This window comes from Xyrauchen texanus, chromosome 32 (genome assembly GCF_025860055.1).
Source record: "Xyrauchen texanus isolate HMW12.3.18 chromosome 32, RBS_HiC_50CHRs, whole genome shotgun sequence".
NCBI lineage: Eukaryota > Metazoa > Chordata > Actinopteri > Cypriniformes > Catostomidae > Xyrauchen > Xyrauchen texanus.
This window is the reverse complement of record NC_068307.1, coordinates 26626464-26641058: the sequence shown is the minus strand read 5'-3', so window position 1 is coordinate 26641058 and position 14595 is coordinate 26626464. Positions and strand designations below refer to the sequence as shown.

Below are 14595 nucleotides of genomic sequence, written 5' to 3'. Positions count from 1 at the left end.
CGCGTTGAAGTCACCCAGCATCACTATGTCACCTCAGTCAATGGTGTAAGTTTGGGGTGGGAAAATCTGTTTTTAGACCAAATGAAAGACAGACGTAGTGTTCAGGAAATCTGTACCATTTGGTGAAAATTGTACCAAAACCTGCATACTTCCATTGCTAAGGTATTGTAGTTGGATTCCCTTTTAACTGTAGTTAATCATTCAGATAAAGAGAGACATCATTTTTCAACTTTTATTTTTAAAAATGAGTAAGCAGAAAATTCATGTCCTGTGAATACCAAACTCTGTGTAAACAGCACATATATCAATTCCATCATAAGTCTATAACATTGTTGAATAACATATCAAAAGTCAACATATCAATTTTTTTTTCAACAAGAAATAGTACAGAAAAAAGTAACACAATGTAAAAAATATACATATATCTGAAAAGTTAACTTCCCATTAAAACAAACAAGTTTACTTTCACAAACTGATGATGTCACAATGAAACAGGCCAGTCCAAATGTTGCACGTATGTGCAAAGGACTTGCTGTGCATCCTGGGGACACTACACTAAACACAATAGTGCTCTGAACTGTGAAAATACAGATCCAGCACAAATTGATGTAGGTTCATAAGGCTGTTGGATTGCTAGGGTCATTCAAACACATTTCCACTGCTTTCTAACGAATGGATGTCAATAACTTGGCTACAATCCATTAAAACAGAAATTAAACAGGTAAAAATTACTGTAAATACATCATACTGCCTTGTCGCATGTACTCTATCCTAGGGGATCAGCTTCTTTACATTTATTTAAATTCTTGGGCCCATTTATACTTTGCACTTTTCCATTTATATCTTTCCACACCAAATAGATACAGTAAAATACATCTATTCTTTACTGTATCTATACCTTTAATGTTTTCCCAACATGCACACCTAACCTTTATCTGAACCTCTGCTGACAAGAATAAAAAATAAATAAAAATAAACACTCTTGGGCCAACAAACTCCCCTCAAAGGATAGTTCAACCAAAAATTTAAATTCCGAAATGTAGTGTCATGGCATTCATAACCTGTGTGACTTTCTGCAAAATATTCTAAATCTTCTGAAATAATATGATAGCTTTGTGTGATGACAACACCATAGCTATCCAAACTCATATGTGTGTGCACATTTTCAAACTTAGTATGTAAAGACACCTTGCATCTGGTTTGACCTATAAAACCAAATTACATTATTTTTAGTCTGATAGCTGCAATGGAGGGAGTGATGTTTTAGCAAATATGGACTTTCTGTCTGTGAAATTTCTGTCTGTCTCTGACACAAAGCCATTGTACAGCTTCAGAATACTTGGTATATAGTGTCAGGGGCAGAATGGCCATAGGGAGAAACAGGATTTTTCCTGGTGGGCTGGCCGTGAAACGGTGCCAAAAAACATTGTATGATAAAAGAGCATCTTGAAGATTGTTGTTATGTTTAAAATAGAGGATTTAACATGAGGGTGAGTAAATGGTGACAGAAATTTGTCTTTTGGGTGCTCTATTCCTTTAAAGGCTACAAAAGCATCACAGTATAAAGATTTAACTTCATGCACTTACAGAGTGTGTATGAATGACTCTCTGGACCCTTAGCCAGAAATTATAAAAGTGATAAACTGTGCTTGGTCTGTCACCTTCAATTAAACTCAGTTTAATTGGTGTGAAATGGCCAAGTATTTGAGCCGCTAAAGAAACCGTGGAGAAAGGGCTTGCTATGTCATGCTCGCCCCGCGAGTCAAGCAAGCTGAAGGACAGAGAACCACAGCACAACCAACAACACAGAGAGTCACCTTCAAACACACAGCCAACATTTGGAATGGTCTTCAACAGATCTCCTACCCATTAGATTCTAACTCTACAGTAATCTGCACAGGGCCAAGAGTCAATGTGTTACAACATTTCACAGCACATTATACCTTGGCATCTTTCTAAAAGAACAGAAATGATTAATGTGACACAATACGACAACATTTTATCTAGATTTAGATACACTCTGATACAAAACAGTTTCAATCATGATGTTAAATTGTGATGTGTTACCAGTTTGTGCAAAAAAGCAAGACTACAAATGTGATCAAAGTTTTCTTTCTTTAAAAATAAAGGCAAACATATATTTATTTCTTCTTTTTTCTCTTTCGTGTCAGTGATGTCCGTATCCTTGGTTTAGAAATGTGTCTCTTTCTCTGTGATGGTGGAGATTTTGCCATCCACCCTCATTTTGGCATCAGCATCATTGATAGCACAGGGACTGCTGGACCTGAGTTGACCCCTCATTCTCAGGTCAGAGCTGGGGGCGGTCAGCTTTTTGATTCTCTGCAGTCACAAGCACATAATATATGGTGTGATTCCATTTGTGAATCATTTTAACATGCACAGATTTATCTTTCTGCATAATAATTAATATGTCAGTTCAAAGGACAATGTAACTAGGGTCTTCAAAATATTTATATAAGGACCTGTTGGAGAGATGGAGATTGTTGGAGAGATGGAGCAGGGACCCCTTGTTACATATTGTAAAAAATAACATTTGTACAATATATGTATTTACATACTTTGCAATGAGGCTAACATCTGGAGAGCAATATTTCGTAAATCATTATTGAGTTACAAAGTCATGTACTTTGTATTTATACATAAATATATCTATAGCTACACTCACCTAAAGAATTATTAGGAACACCTGTTCAATTTCTCATTAATGCAATTATCTAATCAACCAATTACATGACAGTTGCTTCAATGTATTTAGGGGTGTGGTCCTGGTCAAGACAATCTCCTGAACTCCAAACTGAATGTCAGAATGGGAAAGAAAGGTGATTTAAGCAATTTTGAGCGTGGCATGGTTGTTGGTTCCAGACGGGCCTGTCTGATTATTTCACAATCTGCTCAGTTACTGGGATTTTCACGCACAACCATTTCTAGGGTTCAAAGAATGGTGTGAAAAGGGAAAAACATCCAGTATGCGGCAGTCCTGTGGGCGAAAATGCCTTGTTGATGCTAGAGCTCAGAGGAGAATGGGCCGACTGATTCAAGCTGATAGAAGAGCAACTTTGCCTGAAATAACCACTCGTTACAACCGAGGTATGCAGCAACGCATTTGTGAAGCCACAACACGCACAACCTTGAGGCGGATGGGCTACAACAGCAGAAGACCCCACCGGGTACCACTCATCTCCACTACAAATAGGAAAAAGAGGCTATAATTTGCAAGAGCTCACCAAAATTGGACAGTTGAAGACTGGAAAAATGTTGCCTGGTCTGATGAGTCTCGATTTCTGTTGAGACATTCAGATGGTAGAGTCAGAATTTGGCGTAAACAGAATGAGAACATGGATCCATCATGCCTTGTTACCATTGTGCAGGCTGGTGGTGGTGGTGTAATGGTGTGGGGGATGTTTTCTTGGCACACTTTAGGCCCCTTAGTGCCAATTGGGCATCGTTTAAATGTCATGGCCTACCTGAGCATTGTTTCTGACCATGTCCATCCCTTTATGGCCACCATGTACCCATACTCTGATGGCTACTTCCAGCAGGATAATGCACCATGTCACAAAGCTCGAATCATTTCAAATTGGTTTCTTGAACATGATAATGAGTTCACTGTACTAAAATGGCCCCCACAGTCACCAGATCTCAACCCAATAGAGCATCTTTGGGATGTGGTGGAACGGGAGCTTCGTGCCCTGGATGTGCATCCCACAAATCTCCATCAACTGCAAGATGCTATCCTACCAATATGGGCCAACATTTCTAAAGAATGCTTTCAGCACCTTGTTGAATCAATGCCACGTAGAATTAAGGCAGTTCTGAAGGCGAAAGGGGGTCAAACACAGTATTAGTATGGTGTTCCTAATAATCCTTTAGGTGAGTGTATATCTAAATAGATATACGTATATATATATATATATATATATATATATATATATATATATATATATATCATGTGGGGCCAAACAGGAAATATTTATGTAAAATTTGAATATATTTGTAACATTTGCAGGAATGAGACAAGAGAAGGAGGATCTAAGTGTAGGCTTCTTTAATTAAAACTCAGATAATTAAACATAAAAATCTCATAACACAAACACAGAACAAATGTCTCGGTTACTGTCGTAATCTCCATTCCCTGATGGATGGAACAAGATGTTGTGTCGATGTAGTGACACTAGGGGTCTCTCTTGAGAGCCCCGGTTACCTCTTATCTTTGATAAAAGGCCAATGAAAATTGGCGAACAGAATTTGCATGCCCCTCCCCCAGAAATACGGGTATAAAAGGAGGGAAGCGTGCGTCTGTTCAGACAGGTTTTGAGCTGAGGGTCCGAGAGTAAGGTGTTGGCCATTTCAGCGGCTAGTGCAGTGTTGTGGCAAGAGGGAAACAACGTCTCGTTCCCTCCATCAGGGAACGGAGGTAACGACAGTAACCAAGATGTTCCCCTTCTGTCACTCACTCGACGTTGTGTCGATGTAGTGACACTAGGGTTCCCTCCATCAGGGAACAGAGGTTACGACAGTAACCGAGACGTTCCCATTCTGTCACTCACTCAACGTTGTGTAGATGTAGTGACACTAGGGGTCCCTATCTAAAAATGCCTGTGGCAGGACGGAGGGCGGGGCCGGGTCGTGATTCTACACACCCGGTCCCTTATCAGGATAATCAAGCCTCCGAGAGGGATAAAGGCAGACTGCGGAGGATTGAGCGGGAGAGAGAGATAATTTACAGGCATGTCCGTCGTGTGTGTTTGTGTCTTTTTAAGTTTATCATTAAAACTATTATTTATTTTGTCAAGCAGGTTCTTGCCTCCTCCTTTCCATTTCGGCACCAGTGTAATCAGTGCATCAGACTGCACATAACCTTCCCTAATGCCCCAAAAGACATCATGTAGTTCCCCACATCCCTGAGGGAGTAAAGCAACATAACTAGCATGGGAGCAGGCCACACCAGCCGCGGCCTTTTCTCTCTCTATGTTTTCTCTCCATAGAGTGTTAGATGCGGCTGAGGCCATTTAACGCTATAACACGCATCGGGGAAGGTGTTCTTTTATTATCCTATTCTTTCAGGAGAATGCTATTCTGAGATTAGGTTTGCGCTGTTTTGGCGGCACGAGGGGGACCTACACAATATTAAGCAGGTGGTTTTAATATATATATATATATATATATATATATATATATATATATATATATATATATATATATATATATATCAGAAGCACTGTTTTATATATAGTTATTCATATTTATATATTTTAAATACAACTTGTTATATGTAATGAATGTTTATAGCAGGAAGCTGGTGTAGTACACAAACCCCAGCAAACAGCTCTGTATGGTTCTTTCTGAAGCAGACACAATCAATAAGCCATGGCATAATGAGGTCACGTCAGAGCAGCGTCCTCATCATGCCCAGTGTGGCATCAATTTTGCACTACAATCACAATATATCAGGACTCCCGCTGTACCAGATCAAATTTCATCTTTGGCATGTCATGGTATATCATGGCATCTCAAGAGATATTATGTTTTTCTCAAGTAATCTTTCAAAAAATTTGGTAATTTCTACATCCCTTCCAAAAATATTACCAACGATGTACAGTAAGGGTGCTCTTGGGAGAATCAAGGACAGCGAATGGGAGAGCAAATGGACAGACATTTCTTCACTGATGATACAAAGATAAATGTGATTAGTGTTTGCCTTTAAAAAACACACCTACATAATACGTGATGCTATGTGTGGTTGCCAGGGCGTATCGTTTAATAGTGTAATTGTGATGCTTGTGATAATAGTGATAATAGTAATGCTTATCTTAGCAAAGACCTCTTATTCAAAATAAAGCTTTTACCTCACGGAAAGTGCCTTCTGTTTTCCAGATCTGAAACAAGATTCCCAGAGGGATGCAGACCATAGAAGACATGGCCATCATCCAACCAATGCCATAACCCCAGTCAGGATATTTGTACACATTATTATACTTCAAAGGTTTGTACTTGATTAAGAAGAACAGAAAGATGGCCTGAAAAGAAAGCAAGATTTAAAAAAATCATACATCCAAGACACATTTGTAAAAGAAAAAAAAAGTTATAGATGAGACAAGACATTAAACTTACTGCACAGATGCCTGGAGTGAAGAACTTCCAGCACCATTTAATAAAGAAGATGGGTTTGTATCCAATCATATCCTCAATGTTCAAATAAAATCTGTCGCTACCTGAAGATTAAACGCATGAAATCAAATACTGTATGATTTACTTTTATGCGTTTAGCAGAAACTTTTATCCAAAGTGACAAGTGAATCCAACAATAATGCATTCATTGAATATGTTTTATCATATCAGTTATACTGTATATCAGTCTATATGTCAACATGAAATGCTGTTCGCAAGCCAATTTGCTTCTGTAATGTGACATATTTCTGAGTGAAGATATTGAACACACACACATATATATATATATATATATATATATATATATATATATATATATATATATATATATATATATATATATATATATATATATATATATATTAGGGCTGTCAATCGATTAAACATTTTAATCGAATGAATAACATGGTGTCCCGATTAATTAATTGCAATTAATCGCATATACAAATATTTGCTGAGAAAGCCACTCATATAACAATAATTCAATATATAATAATTAAACAATTTATACATAGTTATCTTTAAATATAAAAAATGTATATATATATATATATATATATATATATATATATATATATATATATATGTATACACTCACCTAAAGGATTATTAGGAACACCATACTAATACTGTGTCTGACCCCCTTTCGCCTTCAGAACTGCCTTAATTCTACGTGGCATTGATTCAACAAGGTGCTGAAATCATTCTTTAGAAATGTTGGCCCATATTGATAGGATAGCATCTTGCAGTTGATGGAGATTTGTGGGATGCACATCCAGGGCACGAAGCTCCCATTCCACCACATCCCAAAGATGCTCTATTGGGTTGAGATCTGGTGACTGTGGGGGCCATTTTAGTACAGTGAACTCATTATCATGTTCAAGAAACCAATTTGAAATGATTCGAGCTTTGTGACATGGTGCATTATCCTGCTGGAAGTAGCCATCAGAGGATGGGTCCATGGTGGCCATAAAGGGATGGACATGGTCAGAAACAATGCTCAGGTAGGCCGTGGCATTTAAACGATGCCCAATTGGCACTAAGGGGCTTAAAGTGTGCTAAGAAAACATCCCCCACACCATTACACCACCACCACCAGCCTGCACAGTGGTAACAAGGCATGATGGATCCATGTTCTCATTCTGTTTATGCCAAATTCTGACTCTACCATCTGAATGTCTCAACAGAAATCGAGACTCATCAGACCAGGCAACATTTTTCCAGTCTTCAACTGTTCTTGCTCTTGCAAATTGTAGCCTCTTTTTCCTATTTGTAGTAGAGATGAGTGGTACCTGGTGGGCTCTTCTGCTGTTGTAGCCCATCCACCTCAAGGTTGTGCGTGTTGTGGCTTCACAAATGCGTTGCTGCATACCTCGGTTGTAACGAGTGGTTATTTCAGGCAAAGTTGCTCTTCTATCAGCTTGAATCAGTCGGCCCATTCTCCTCTGACCTCTAGCATCAACAAGGCATTTTGCCCACAGGACTGCCGCATACTGGATATTTTTCCCTTTTCACACCATTCTTTGTAAACCCTAGAAATGGTTGTGCGTGAAAATCCCAGTAACTGAGCAGATTGTGAAATACTCAGACCGGCCCGTCTGGCACCAACAACCATGCCACGCTCAAAATTGCTTAAATCACCTTTCTTTCCCATTCTGACATTCAGTTTGGAGTTCAGGAGATTGTCTTGACCAGGACCACACCCCTAAATGCATTGAAGCAACTGCCATGTTTGATTAGATAATTGCATTAATGAGAAATTGAACAGGTGTTCCTAATAATCCTTTAGGTGAGTGTATATATACAGTATATATAATATTCAAAATATTTAAATGCATTATATTCTAGTGGCAGAAGAGTTCATCATTGATAAGACAATACAAAAAGCGGCTTTAGAATACAATGTACTGTTTACTACCATATTATTTAACATAAGCCAATCATTGCATACAGTTCACAGCAATCCATTCACAAGTGAATTTGTCAATCAGTTCAAGATTTATTATGAGGGCTTTTAATTTTACAAAACATATCGTGTAAAATGCAATTTTACTGTTTAATTTTACTGTTTAATGTTTACTCCCGAGGGCAATAAGTGAAACTTCAGCTGTATAAGCAACACGCAGTTTGTACAGTGAAGAAAACAACACTTCAGTAGGCAGAACAACACAAACATGCGTTACATTCTTGCGTTCAAAACACTCGAAGGAGCGCAAATTCGAACTAAGGTATCTTAAGATGTGTTTAAATATTGAGTATTAAACTGTATTTAATTTGACACAGTGACCTAAACATTTTATATTTATGATGCAATGCACCCGAGACGCTACACAAGCATGTCTGATGCAGGTGGACATTACTGATGTAAAAAACAGCACCATCACTATTTAAAAAAGCCATTTTTAATCAATTCTAGACAGGCCCCATTCCAGCAGCCATCACTCCAACACCTTATCTTTGAGTAATTATGCTAAATTGCTAATTTGGTACTACAAAATCAATTGCCATTATATCAAACACAGTTGAAAGCTATTTGGTTCATTAAATGAAGCTTAACATTGTCTTTGTGTTTGTTTTTGAGTAACCACAGTATACAATATTCTGGCATGTTTTAAGGTCAATATTAAGTTATAAATGGCAAAAAAAAAAATACAGCTTTCTCTAGAAACTCGTCATTGAATCATTGTTTTGAGGAATGAAGGCAATGCTTAAAATTGCCAAATAACTGAAGGCTTCATACAAAGGTGTACACTACAGTCTTCAAAGACAAAGGACAACTGGCTCTAACAAGTACAGAAAGAGATGTGGAAGGCCAGATGTACAACTAAACAAGAGGATAAGTACATCAGAGTCTCTAGTTTGAGACATAGATGCCTCACATGTCATCAGGTGACAGTTTAATTGAATTCTACCCTCTCAACACCAGTTCCCCATCTGTCGCTCTCTCAACGTTGTGTTGGAGAAGCGACACTAGGGGTCTCTCTTGAGCGCCGAATATGCCTCTGATCTATGAAAAAAGGCCAATGAGAAGTCGGCAGACAGTATTTGCATACCCCGCCCCGGACATACGGGTATAAAGGCAAGGAAATACGTCAAGTTCATTCAGAAATGTTCTTTCGGAGCCGATGGTTGTGCATGATGTTTCCTATGAGTCACACCTGTTCCTGTATTCCTCTGACGCTCTGCAAGCTGTTGGATCGACGGCGCATTACAGCGGCTTTCTCCTTCCTTGCACGCAGTGCAGTTTGACCCTGGGTGCTTTGACAGCGCAGAGAAAAACTCTAAAAGAGTTATTAAAAGAGTGATTTTCTTTAAAAGAGTATATTTCACTAAAAGATCAATACAGAGCAGCGTTGAATGTCCTTTTCAGGACACGTCTTTTTAAAGATGCCTTTCCGCCCCTGTGTAGTTCCAGGATGAGGTAGAGTGCTCTCCACTTCAGACAGCCACAGGTGTTGTCTCGTGTGTCTGGGCAGCGATCACACCAAGGCTGCGTTTGTGGATAGTTCATGCTCTCACTGCGAGGGCATGACCATGGCAACGTTGCGGTAGCAGCTCGCTTTCAATAGAAAGCAAGCAACTCCAGCCACCCTCCGCATTGCTCCTTCTTCCCACGGGATTGAGGATGATGCGGCTGGCGATGGAGGCGATCTGGGGATGGCAGTGGGTGCAGCTCTGCCGGGTACTCCCCCTCGGACCACCCGCCCCCAGCACGCTCGTTGACTCCCGTCCGTGCTCGAGGCGACAGCGGCTCGCCTCACAGCCAGCCTGCTTATCCTCTGGAGCTCGAAGTGCATGAGCTCGCTGCTGCATCAGAGAGCGCGGGATCTGACACGGATGACTCCCCTGGGCTGCTCCCACAGCCTCACTACCCTCGACAGCGGAGCGGCCCACGGGTACACGACGATTCCCCCGGTGGATAGGGCTGTTGCGCTCCACCTGTGCTCTGGAAACCCTACCACCTGGCGGGGTCGCCCTGTACTCTCCTCCAAGGCCTGTAGGACAACATCCTCGCTGACCGCGAAGGCCTACAGTGCCGACCTCACCTTCAGAGCCATGAAGGTCACAGCGCAGTCACTCGTGCAGGTGATGGCCACGCTCATGGTCCAGGAACATCATCTGTGGCTGAACTTGGTCGAGATGCGTGAGACCGACAAGGCTCGCTTTCTCACGCCCCTGTCTCCCTGTTCGGCGACACCATCGAGGACTTTGCCGAGGGCGTCCTCTTGCGGCTAAGAAGCACCATGCTCCCAGCTCTCAGCCCCAGCTTCGAGCACCCCACAGGAAGCAGACGCCCCCCGTCTCACGGACCCCCTTGAGGTCCCGGAAGGCTCCCAGGAGCTCATGAGATGTTCGACCCAGAGCCCAAGATGTTAGCTCCAGAGATGGTAAGACCACTCCGTCCCCCAGTGGAGGGCCGGGAGGATAATCTTTTGAAGCCCCCTTAGACGGGGCTGCGGTACCCAAATTCTACATAACAGAGCTATTTCCTTAGTCTCTGGGTCACCTGGCCCAGAAATGCCATTCTCACGGCACTCTACTGCCAGATCTCAACAGTCCCGGCATGCTGGACAAGGACCCCCCCCTTCATCCCCACGACTGTCCCCTGGCCAGCCAGTTCTGACGAGTTCAGAGGACACCTACAACGGACCTCCTCTTCAGTCGCTAACCCGCCCCCTGCCGGGTGTGCGGAGCAAGGTAAGTACTTTGAGTCTTTTCTCAGCACTAGAGCCTCGGGACGCACCCTTGCCTCCTGACGCCATACTACCTACTCCGCCCCGAAGCCCTGCCGGGTACGTCAAAAACACTCGTCCCCTTGGTGCCCCAAGCACGGAGATTGGATGTGTGGCTTTCACTTCCCAACCCGTCACGCTGGCTGGCCCTGACCATTCAACTCGGTTACGCAATTCAGTTTGCCAGGCCCCCGCACCCCTTCGCGGGTGTCCGCTTCACTGCAGTACACGCCGAACATGCCAAATCTCTGAGCGCAGAAATCGCTACTCTTTTACTCAAAGACGCAATAGAGCCTGCCTAAATGAACCGAAATGAAGAAGGGTTTCTTCAGCCCTTATTTCATTGTACCCAAGAAAGGCGGCAGCTTACGACCAATCTTGGACTTGCGAGTTTTCAACCGGGCTTTGCTCAAATTCCCATTGAAAATGCTCACGCAAAAACACATCTTAACTTGTGTCCGGCATCTAGATTGGTTCGCAGTGGTAGACCTGAAAGACGCGTACTTCCACGTCTCAATTTTGCTTCGACACCGACAATTTCTATGGTTCGTGTTCGAATGCAGGCATATAAGTACAAATTCCTCCCCTTCGGCATGTCTCTGTCCCCTCGTGTCTTCACGAAAGTGGCAGAGGCAGCTCTTGCCCCGCTACGAGAAGCTGGCATCCGCATACTCAATTATCTCGACAACTGGCTCATTCTGGCCCACTCACGAGAGTTACTATGCGCTCACAGAGACCAGGTGCTCAGGCACCTCAGCCACCTGGGGCTTCAGGTAAACTAGGAAAAGAGCAAGCTTGCCCAGGTTCAGAGCATCTCTTTTCTCGGGATGGAGTTAGACTCGCTTCATATGAGAGCAGTTCAGCGGAGGAACTCGCCGACCCAATCCACTGCGGGTACTTAATCTACACTGTACTGGAATAGGTGCTCCACAGGGTAGAACTCCTACATGGACTCCCCCGTGTGTATTTTCCGCGGTACGGTCCCCTTGCCAGTGGACCCGCATCTCCCTTAGGCAGTCCCAGCTGCTCTCCGGTCGCCCTGTTGTAGCAACTCCCCCCTCCTAATGAGGTTGGATCTACCACTGCGTTATTTCCACTCTTACCTCCGCTTCAGGGTAGGTGTGGTCTCTGCAGGGTCTTTTCCCCCTGAAAGAATAGGAAACCTGGTAAGACCCCCTTCCCTCAAAGGGCCAATGGGTCCCCATAGGCTGTTTATTGCTCTATGGGGAGAAACATAGAGAGAAAAGATGCCCAGCCAGGCTCGGCCCGTTCCCAGGTTGGCAAGCGTCGCCTTGTTCCCCTATTTAGGGTAACCAGAAGGACTACGATGACTGTTTTGGGGCATTGGGGAAGGGTATGTGCGGTCTGACACAGATGGTCGCCTGTGCACGTCAAAGACCTGCCCACTCCTGTGTCAGCAGTACACGTACATGGCTCAGCGCATGGAGTGATTTAAATTGGACCCCTAATGTCCCTTCTCCGACACAACGTCAAGAGAGCGACAGACGGGGAACATCTAGGTTACGGATGTAACCTCCGTTCCCTGATGGAGGGAACGAGACGTTGTGTCCTCCCGGCCACGTTGCTGAGCCGAGCCACTGTAGTGGCTGGACCACTTCCGGCTCCTCAGAAAAATCCTGAACGAACTCAACGTATTTCCTCGCATTTATACCCGTATGTCCAGGGGGCGGGGTATGCAAATACTGTCTGCCAACTTCTCATTGGGCTTTTTTCATAGATCAGAGGCATATTCGGCGCTCAAGAGAGACCCCTAGTGTCGCTTCTCGTTCCCTCCATCAGGGAACGGAGGTTACATCAATAACCTAGACGCACTTTTGAAACAGAAAAATAAAAAGAAAAGGTTAAAGTAGGCAAAGAAACAGACATTGGACAACAGTAATTGGAAAATAGTGTTATGGATCTAAACCCATTGAGCATTTGTTGGATCAGCTAGACTGTAAGGTGCGTGAGAAGTGCCCGACAAGACAGCCACATCTATGGCAAGTGCTACAGGAAGTGTGGGGTGAAATGTCACCTGAGTATCTGGACAAACTGACAGCAAGAATTCCAAGGATCTTTAAAGCTGTCATTGCTGCACGTGGATAACTTTTTGAGAAGTGGTTTAAGAAGTTCTAAAAAAATATTTTTTCCAAATTGTAATACTAATTTTTTCACATTATTACTGTCATGACTATACATTGTGATCAGTTGAATGCCACTTTGGTGAATAAAAGTACCAATTTCTTTCCATTAGAGCAAAATCTGTACATTATTCCAAACTTTTGTCCGCCTGTGTATATAGGGACTTGATTTATCAATAGAGGGAATTGATTGGATGGCAAAAAAGTGGTCTTTATATGACTGTCATATTTATTTATAATAAAATAAATTTTATTATTTATAATAAAATAAATATGCATGTATTATCAATACAAATTTTATCCTTAAAGGACACTAAAATGCCTGTACACCTGCAAGTCAACAGAAATGATGTTTTACATGCACTCTCTGACTCTTGCCAGCAGGTGGCAAACCAGCTACAGAAATATGACAATGCTGTGACCAGCCTCAACATTTACATTAATAATTTAAATAGAAAAAGCATAAATATAGGTCTTTTAATTACAGATTATGATAAAGATTAAATTATATTAGATATTAAATTAGATTGTCTCTTTTGTGTTATAAAATTATTCCATTATAATTAATGCACTAAAAAGTTTAAGTGGCAAACCTTTGGCTTGCTCTCTGTGGACCTAAAGATAAATCATTTTTAAAGCATGATTTTTAATAATGTGCTCATTAAGCTCAATCCAGACTTTAAGACATTACAAACAATACAGCATAATTTGCTGTTACAGCATAACTTTCTGTAAAGCTGCTTTGAAAAGTGCTATATGATTAAAAATAATTTGACCTGACTTGAGAATCCAAATAATTTCTAATGTTGGAACTCAGCATATTTTATTTTATAATAAAAATATACAAAGAATAAAAGTCACAGCCAGCAAAAATATTATTTGGGCATTTGGCATAATAAATTATGATGCCTAAAACATGTTCATCACAATGGAACAAAAAGCAAACAATGTTTCTAATAACTCTTCAGAACATAATGCAACAGTAATTTTAGAGATGATTTTGTTTAACAGCCAAATTAACTAGACATAAGCGAGAAAAATTTGCCAGTTGAGATATTTTTAGACTAAAGATAAAGAATATGTATTAAGGTTATTGAAAAAAATACTCACCATAGATCCAGCCAATGCAGATGGACTCAAAGATGGCCACAAATAACAGACACATACCACTGGCAGCATATGAGTCGAAGAGTTGGAACACATACATGCCACCCTGACAGAGAACAGAGATGTGCAAAGAAGAAGACTTTTAGCTGTAGATTACTGAGTTAAAAAGCATAGAATAACTATTTATTTCCAAAAATAACCCTGGAACAGTAATGGTATCAGAATAACACAGAACTACTATGGTACATGTCTAAAAAACATAGTTTTGCCATTGTACCATGTCCAAAAAAACATGGTAGTAGCATTGTACTTTGGTGTAGTTTTTGGACATTTCAGTGGTAAGTACTGTATTGTGGCAAGAGGAATACAAAGTCTCATTCCCTACATAAGGGAACGGAGGTTATGACAGTAACCGAGAAATTCCC

General features: G+C 41.5%; 1 protein-coding gene across 3 annotated transcripts in view; it reads right to left on the bottom strand.

The window, feature by feature from the left end:
- Nucleotides 1–259: 259 nt before the first annotated feature.
- Nucleotides 260–14595, bottom strand: part of LOC127625695 (sodium- and chloride-dependent GABA transporter 3-like) — a 48412-nt gene continuing 34076 nt past the window's right edge. For all 3 annotated transcript variants that reach the window (XM_052101042.1, XM_052101043.1, XM_052101044.1), the window contains 4 exons: nucleotides 14174–14276; nucleotides 6133–6233; nucleotides 5868–6038; nucleotides 260–2340 (listed from right to left, as the gene is read on the bottom strand). In XM_052101042.1, coding sequence (XP_051957002.1) covers nucleotides 2191–2340; nucleotides 5868–6038; nucleotides 6133–6233; nucleotides 14174–14276 — 525 coding nt within the window. In that variant the 3' untranslated portion in view covers nucleotides 260–2190. The remainder of the gene's footprint in view (nucleotides 2341–5867; nucleotides 6039–6132; nucleotides 6234–14173; nucleotides 14277–14595) is intronic.